The sequence below is a fragment of the Halyomorpha halys genome, unplaced genomic scaffold, assembly GCF_000696795.3.
Source record: "Halyomorpha halys isolate HHAL.00 unplaced genomic scaffold, Hhal_1.1 Scaffold876.1, whole genome shotgun sequence".
Classification (NCBI taxonomy): domain Eukaryota; kingdom Metazoa; phylum Arthropoda; class Insecta; order Hemiptera; family Pentatomidae; genus Halyomorpha; species Halyomorpha halys.
Window position 1 is genome coordinate 29,783 of NW_027114409.1, and position 8,482 is coordinate 38,264.

Consider the following 8,482-nt stretch of genomic DNA (forward strand, 5'->3'; position numbering starts at 1 on the left):
CATAATAGATATAAATGTTTTGACCTGGGCAGAATAGCCTGTATGGAGTTTTTTAAAATGGTTAAATGATATGTCTCATAGTAAATTAAGTAGATTGTCCCTGAAGATGGCCGAAACGTTGGACGTGTAAATGAAATAAATGTTTTGAGACTATAATTTGGATAGTGTTTTTGAATTATTTAGTAAAAAATTCTTTTTTTATGTTTAAACAATGCTGTTCATAAACACACAGACCATTTTACATAACTGAGTTATTTGTACTCAGTGAACTTCAAGCAAGAGAGCAGACATCAACCCATTACACACATACATACATATACTTATTTATATATATAAATTAGGGAGTGGTATTTGATACTAAAAGCCTCAACCCTATATAAATGAATAAAGTATTAGTATGATTAAAGTAGTAAACTATATATACTCATATGTAGTCTAGTCGGAAACAGTTGGTAAAAGAAAGAGATGAAATTCCGCATTCCAAGAAATACCCCCACCATTTTATTGCTACTTCATAAAGTTCATTCATTACTTTTTAATATTATCACAATAAATTATTGAAAATCGAGCATACACTTAATTGTTATACATAAATACATACAATATAAGAGCTGATGAAGAGGTTTGCTATAAGAGCATCAGCCTTCTGGGATAACCACATCATCTACGATGTTTGCCTTCTTTAATTTATTTTCAACAAACATTCTGAGTTTATTATAATGGCAAACTTTATATTATCATAGGAAGAATGGAATCTAAAAAAGGTTCTTTTTTATTCGTTTTCCCCATTATGTTTAGAGATAAGTATATGGTGAATAATTGCGCTCATTGAATCTAACCATTTTTTTACCGAAGAATCAAATCCATCTGGTCCCTTAAAAGTTATGGTTGTGGTTTTGTGATCCGTGAAGATGTCAACTCAACAATGTTACCCTCCTAATTATAGCATGTTTCCAGAAAGAAATCATCTATCAAATAAGTCCACTATTTTCTTTATTTTTTTTTTTTCCTAGGTTCCCAAAAATCTAGGGTGGAGCCGTGGCTCCCCCTACTCCTCTCTGCCTATGCCTATGATTATAACACTTCTACTTACTAAATATTCCATATATCGGTAAGTGAAAGTAAAAATATATCAAACTGAAGAGCACTTTCTGTCAACTCTTTTTTTTTAAGACAGATCCATTTGTTATACCACTGAAATTTGGATATGCAGATGGACAGAAAGAAAAAGTAAAATTTTAAAGGCAAAACATTTACAAACAGTACTAATGAAAATTAAAAAAACATAAGCTTCTTTTTTTCATCTTTACAATTTTTTATTTGCACCCGTAAATCTAGTTTACAATCAGCAAATGAGCTGTACTATTCAGGTATGGCATGAAGGAAACAGCACCCAGTGGTGCATCCTCTAGACGTTCAGTAAATTATTTGAATACACTAGGAGGTCCTTCATCCAACTCCTCTTCAGCCCACGCTGCGTTACGTCACGGATGTCATGTATTGCCATCTGTCATACAAATGTATTCAAATGCTCATTTATTGTGCTGTGAAACCGTTTGTAAGTCATATGAATGTGGTTCGTTACAGTCTGAATGTGTTGGTCGGTATGAATGGTCTAGTTTGAAACAGAGTGGTGAGTACGTTGCCGGTTTTAAAAATTGCGATTAAAAAGTTTATATTTTTTGCATTTGTGTCTTTTTAGAAGGTCCATAAATTTGGCAGGAGTAAGTCCATATGGGTTTTAGTAAGTAATTGTATACATTAAGTTTCTGTCTGACGCCTAATTTAGAATGTCTGTATAATATAGAATATAATTGTCTCGCTCGGAAATTTAGTGTTTTACATTTTGTCTAGACTTGTGGGCCCCATGTCAAGCTTCTGTCATAGGTAAGTCCTAAATAAGTTACAATGTGTGTTTATTGAATAGGGTGATTATCAATGTAAACTGAAGGGCGTGTTTTGTCCTGTAGAGTAAATGTGACATTTCCATTGTGTGGACCAGGTCTGTATATTGTTTAGACTATGTTGTAGTGTTAGTTAGAAACACAGACCCTTTACAGGCCAAACTAAAATAAGCTTCTTAATAAAATATGATTTATGTTCGAAATCCACGGTCCCCCCAACCATCTTCTCCTCATTTTTCATCCATGGTCAACTATCTCTCATAATTAATTAAAATGACATATGTCCACAAATTAATAATAAGAACTTGATAATGGGCAGAGGGGCTCAAACGTTGTTCGGATGATATAAAGAATTAAGAAGTTGATAAAGGATATAAAACAAAGTCCTGAAAATAAATATAATAAAGTTTTAACCCTTTGGAACTTAAGTTGTAGGATTATAACTAATTATTTATATTGAAAGTGTCAACTTTAGTTTTAATGGCAGGTACATTCGTTATTCCACATAAATTTTTATTGATCAACTTGGCGTATGAGACAGGTATGTATAATCCAAACATAATACAAGTTAAACAATTGTTTTGAAACAAAATGTAAATTGCAGGGTAAAACATTAACATAGTCCTTAGATTTACCTACTTTGGGGCTTAACTATTTGGAGACAAAAAATGTATCACTATTGCCTATTGTAAACAAGATAATTTAAGAACAATTTTATTCTATGGCAGAGATAGGCAAAAATTAGCTATAGTTGAAATTAATAACAAAAATTGTCATGGATACGATATTTATTTACAATTCATGAATACGGGTCATATCCATGACAATTTTGACTATTAGTGTCAACTAGAGGTAATTTTTGGCCCGTCTTTGTTCTATGATAATAAAAATGGATTAACCTTGTGCACGGCCGAAATCGCTCAAACACAGCATCACCAATTTTAATCCAATGCCAATTATCCTCTTCATAAGCTTCAGGTCCTTCAATAACAAAATTTGGTCTGAAATTAAGAATTTTTGCTCTGTTACCATTAGTTAATCTTGATTTTAATTCTTTGAAGGAAGATTCATTCATCATGTTGTAACTACTCAGATCGGAATAGGCACCCTAGAAATAACAAATACGTTTGTGAGAAGTTATTCATTGAAATTGAAAAAATATCAATATTTTCTTATAAAAACTGCTGATTGTTATTGAATTTCATAATTCTGACAAGAAAGATTACTGTAGGGGACACAAAGGTTCCCACCACCAATTTTGATATCAGTTATCAAGTTTTGAAAACACAAAAAAAAAAGATGGTAGGTGCTGTGGGTCAATGAAGAACACAAATAACTAAAAACTTGTTTATTAGTGCTAACGTTTCGGTTTAAAAAAAAAAATTTTGATGCTGACAATAATTACGTCAAGAAAAATTATTCCATGCTTTAATTTTACATTTCAAAAGGTTCAGCTTGGGTCAATCTTCCTAAATTGATGCATAACTTTCTTCTAAATAAATTTAAATACTAAGTAATACAATAAGTTGTATTCTTTTATAATAAATGTTTAAATTTTTATTTTAGTAAATCTATTGTGGAAAGAAAAAATAATTCAGTTCATTATCCTTATTTGGACACATTTTAAAATAGGTTTTCTTAATTATTGAACTTTAAAAAAAGAACTGAAAATTTACAAGTAAGTGATAATTACAAATATGAGAAGATGGTTGGGGAGGTGATCTGTGAAGAACTCAAATAAGTAAAAACTTATTTAAGTAGAGCCAACATTAATATAATATAAGTATATAACATATATAATAATAGTAATATAATACAAGTAAAAATTTATTTAAGTAGAGCCAACATTTTGGCCAGAATTTCTAGCAAAAAAAAAAACTACATAACAACCATAATTAATAAAAGGAAATACAGAATTATTAGAGAACATAACAGGTAATATAAAAACGTAAATAGAGTTGGAAGTATAAATACTATTTTCTAAGTATTGTAAGCTATAAAAGAATAAATAATACTAAAATTAAGAAAAAATAAATAACATACATAGGAAGATCTAGTATTTAAATATGTATACAAAATTAAAATTATTCAAACATCCTATAAAACAGATACTCTTAACTAATAACTATTAAAAATGTTTACTAATTTATACTCTTCATTTACCACACCCCCAACCATCTTCTTCTCATATAATATCGACGGTCAATTATCATTACATTGATAATTACTAATATTAACTATCATACCGTATACTTGTTTTTGGTGTTTTTGAAGACTTCGAACTCAAGTTTACGGTAGGATATGTCCCTCCTCCAACCATCATTAAGAGGAAAGTAAGCAAGTCTGAATTCGCATTCCTTGCCACCGACTGCTTCAGAGACCCATTTAGCAGCGTCATCACCACAATCATTGATACGAATCTTCTCATCTTTCCACATTCTAAAAAACAATGATATGCTAGTAGGTAATATTCCAAATTAATTTGGTGATGGAATTAGAAATTCCTTTTTTTTTTTAGTCTCTGTATTTAAATAAATTACATAAAAATAAATAGCTAATACATGTAATACATACGTAATCATTTTGTTGTTATGTTTATTAGGCAAAGTAATCTCGATATTGCTTTTTCCAGGATATGAAAAGATCACCGTCTTGTCATCCTTCGGTTTAAGGTTTAGCAGCAGCATTTTTGGATTGTTCTTACCACTCAAAAACGCCATTGTTTCAGATTTGTAAACAACAAAAACTCTGTAAATAAAAACAATTGTGTAATATTTCAATCTTGAAAATGTAAAATTATATTGTTTTCACGTATTATTTCAATTTCAAAAATATTTGTAGTTCATATTCAGTAGAAAATTATTATAAATATTATATTATTATAATTTTTTTGTTGATTTATTAAACCTTTATAAGCATACAGGGATGATTGTTACTCATTGTTAACGATTACATTCTATGGTTAGAAAGTCCTTAGGAAAATTAGAATGGGGTAGAATATATAGTATGATTTATGTTATGAAATGTGAGTTAAGAGAAAACAATGTATGTATTTATACAATCAAAAAATGGAAAACACAATGGAATATAAAACCAAAATAAAGAATTATTTTTTACAGATCAGCTTCATATAAATTAAATTTTTGTATATGTCTGAAAGGTTTTGTGTTAGCAGGCATATTTATAAAAAAATTTCATTACATTGCATTATTTAATATTTTGAAATAAAAAAATTAAAATATGTACTACTAATAACCATGAAAGTCAAGGGTTCATTACTTTATAAGGAAGTACTGCTTCTTGAACAATGGTTATGAGAGGTGATGATTTGATCATCACACTCAACCACCAGATTTTACCCCAATTAAGGGTACCCACTTTACAGAGGCTAAGTGGATCTCAGAGGGATTCTAAACCCAAAGGGTTGACTCAAGGCTGACTTTAGGGACAGAATAAATAATTATCTATCACTGCCAGATTCGAATCCGGATACTGGGATTTGGTAGCACTGCTAGCACATTACTCACCGAGTCACCTCACTCTCCTAATATTTTAAAATATCACTGGGTAAATATGTCACCATTCACATTAAAAAATGTAATAGCACATAAAATTAGACAAGGGTTCAACATAAAATAAAAAACATTTGATAACAGAATAAGATGCAGTGAAACCACTCCTAATGGACACCTCTCCTAATGCTATAATTGATGCTGTTTTTAATAATCACTAAAACATTAACACTAAAGTCTAAATTGACACTATAAAAATGATAATCCACTTAAAACTGGTGAAATATAAAATAAACTACCTGTCTCTAAGAGGAAGTTTTCCATCGCCAACATTGTAACTTAATCCGATCGGGGTACATTCTGCTTCATCAATTTCTTTATACCTTCCAGATTTTATGGGATAAATATAAATTTTTGAGATTTTGCCAACAGCTCGCCACTTCTTTCTCCTAGATATTACCCATGACATTGCAAGACCAGTTGCAAGAACTATTCCAAGTCCAATGAATGTTGGTAAATACGAAGACATTGTTCTATAAATAAAACAATTAATCTATTAGTAAATCATTTATCTAGTTGGTTAGAATTTGACTCAACTATATTCAAGTTACCCTAGGTAAAATACACAACATATTTATCTGAGAAATATGTAGTGTTGACACTTTGATAAGATTAACAACTTAATAATTATTAAAATACATTAGGAAATCTGAGAAGCTCATTGATAAATTGAAACCTTCAGAAGTGAATTTATATCTATAAATCATAACAATAACACAACTCAGAAGTTAAAAAAAAATATTATTTTTATGTTCTTCATTATAATATCTTTAGATTTTTATCTTTAGTATTTGTAAATCCTATTGAAGCTTGTTTATTATAACCGAGGTCAAAATTACTGAATGTATTATAATGTACAGTTGTAAATTTCAGTAGATATTTTTAAAAAATATTTATTTATTCATATTTTAGACTGAAAAACTGTTTTACAACTACCAGAAAGTTAATATTTGCAATTAAATATTTGGAGAAGATGGTTGGGGTTGCGGTTGGCAAAAAGAACATAAATAAACAAAAAATATTTATTCATGTCGACGTTTCGACCTGAGTTTCAGGTCTTCATCAGGGCTATAGAACAAAAAGAGATAAAAACCATCATTTAGAAAAACATAAAATTGAAAAGAAATAGTATATTAACAAAATTTGAACTATACAAATAATTGAATAGAATAATACAAAATATTTGAAAGATTTCTGATTGACTGTGTGTGTCAATAAATGGAATTTGGTCCGGCTGCGGTCAAATTAAACTCAAATAGTAAATTGGTGTACTATTTTTATTTGAGCCAACGTTTCGACCTGAGTTGCAGGGCTTCGTCAGGGCTAAAAAAGATACAAACACTTAACATAAGTACAAAAAAAAATTAAGTGGATTATTATTATTCTGCATATTTTTTTTTTTTGTACTTACGTTAAGTGTTTGTATCTTTCTTAGCCCTGCAACTCAGGTCGAAACGTTGGCATTTATAAATAATTGTTTGTTTATTTATGTTCTTTTTTCTGACCACACCCTCCGACCATCTTCTCCAATTATTAATCTAGGGCCAACTATCTACATCTCATACTTAAATATATTGAAAACTCAAGAGATGGTGTATTACTTCATTCATAATGAAACAATATAATAGTAAACTGAATTTTATAATTATGGTTAATATAAGGGCATTAATTGTACCATATGTAGTGAAAAAGTTTTGAAGATGGGAAATATTTTTACAGAAAGTTTACTTAGTAAGATACAGAGAATAAATTAAAGAATGAATATTTTAAAATTAGTATATCCTTTAAATAGGGTTTCTTTAATTATGTAAATATCTACAGGACACAATCAGTCAGACAAATTCATTCAGATATAATTTACAAACAAATGTTTACACATACCCTTCTGGTGTCACAGATTAATAGGGGTATTACTTAAACTTAAACGATTTCTAATAATTATGCCTTGAGTTCATTTAGAGCCAATATTGTCAACTTAAAAATTGTTCTTGATAGATGAATAAACAACTCTGGTCTCAAAACAAATCAGAGCTTGCCGGCTATCTGAGTTCAAGGTCAAGGATGACAACAAGAAAACTGACATTTTTTCCTCTTTTTTTTAATTAGTAGATAATATGGTATGTTTGAATTTGTAAGTATATATATTATTTATGCTGGATTATGAAAGTATAGATATTTCAATTATTTTTCTGTAAATATTATTAACTGAATGTCTGTCCCATAGAACAAATTAAGCTACTTAGATTCCAAATATCAATGTATCAAAAGTAGATAGTGAGGGTTCCACATTTATAGTGGTAGTGGTTGTGATAGTGGTAGTAGCTGTGATAGTGATAGTGAAAGCTATATTAGTAACGATCACGATCGTGTAGTCAGGCAAAAATTTACTAGAGTTGAAACTAATAGCTAAAATTGTCATGGTTACAATATTTATTAATCAATGGTTCATTCATGAATAAGAGTCGGTCGTATCCAAAGCAACTGTAGCTAAAATCTGCTCTGCGTATAACTTACCATTAGCAGTCGTACTATCTGATACTGGTGGGAGTGAGAAAGTAAACTTTGATAACAACAGTTCTTTCAAAACGAATCAACTGTTGTTCGAAACGAATAATAACTGTTATTTTATTTCGTTCCCCAGTTCGCCACCAGTGCCGTTGTAAGTTTGGTTTTTCGTAAAAACGGTAATACACACACAGTGAAGGTAATGTTCTGTTTTGTTTACTAACAATAATCACCACTACGTTAGCTCTTTTGTTGTCTTAATAGTACATGAGCCGGGAAGAAAAAAAGGCAGTTATCTCACCCCAATTTTTGATTACTTTAATGAAAACTATGTATAATTAATAGTCAAAATTGATGAGTCTGCCAAATATAGGTAGGGGGAATAAAAAATGGCGACTGTTTCAAAACCTTAAAAAAACATTAATTTTTCATTCCGAGCTCTATATCTATCTATCTATCTCTAACACTAGAAAAGAACATTATTTAAAGAAGAGTAAATTT

The 8,482-nt window shown here is 29.8% G+C and overlaps 2 protein-coding genes across 4 annotated transcripts in view; one reads left to right on the forward strand and one right to left on the reverse strand.

The window, feature by feature from the left end:
* Nucleotides 1-4,721, forward strand: part of LOC106686782 (solute carrier family 25 member 44) — a gene marked incomplete at its 5' end in the record, with an annotated part of 32,072 nt that extends 27,351 nt beyond the window's left edge. Inside the window, 1 exon segment of the mRNA XM_014430291.2 lies at nucleotides 4,537-4,721. Within this exon segment, the coding sequence (XP_014285777.1) occupies nucleotides 4,537-4,543 (7 nt within the window).
* The window catches only part of LOC106686781 (mitochondrial amidoxime-reducing component 1), a 13,952-nt gene extending 5,809 nt beyond the window's left edge, over nucleotides 1-8,143 (reverse strand). Inside the window, exons 1-5 of one of the 3 annotated variants that reach the window (XM_014430289.3) lie at nucleotides 7,991-8,143; nucleotides 5,716-5,949; nucleotides 4,479-4,652; nucleotides 4,151-4,343; nucleotides 2,804-3,012 (exon numbers count right to left, since the gene is read on the reverse strand). In XM_014430289.3, the coding sequence (XP_014285775.1) occupies nucleotides 2,804-3,012; nucleotides 4,151-4,343; nucleotides 4,479-4,652; nucleotides 5,716-5,945 (806 nt within the window). In that variant the 5' untranslated portion in view covers nucleotides 5,946-5,949; nucleotides 7,991-8,143. Of the gene's footprint in view, nucleotides 1-2,803; nucleotides 3,013-4,150; nucleotides 4,344-4,478; nucleotides 4,653-5,715; nucleotides 5,950-6,027; nucleotides 6,109-7,357; nucleotides 7,514-7,990 lie in introns of those variants that run through there. The other 2 variants (XM_014430287.2, XM_014430290.2) reach the window with 2 other exon arrangements.
* Between the last annotated feature and the right edge of the window lie 339 nt (nucleotides 8,144-8,482).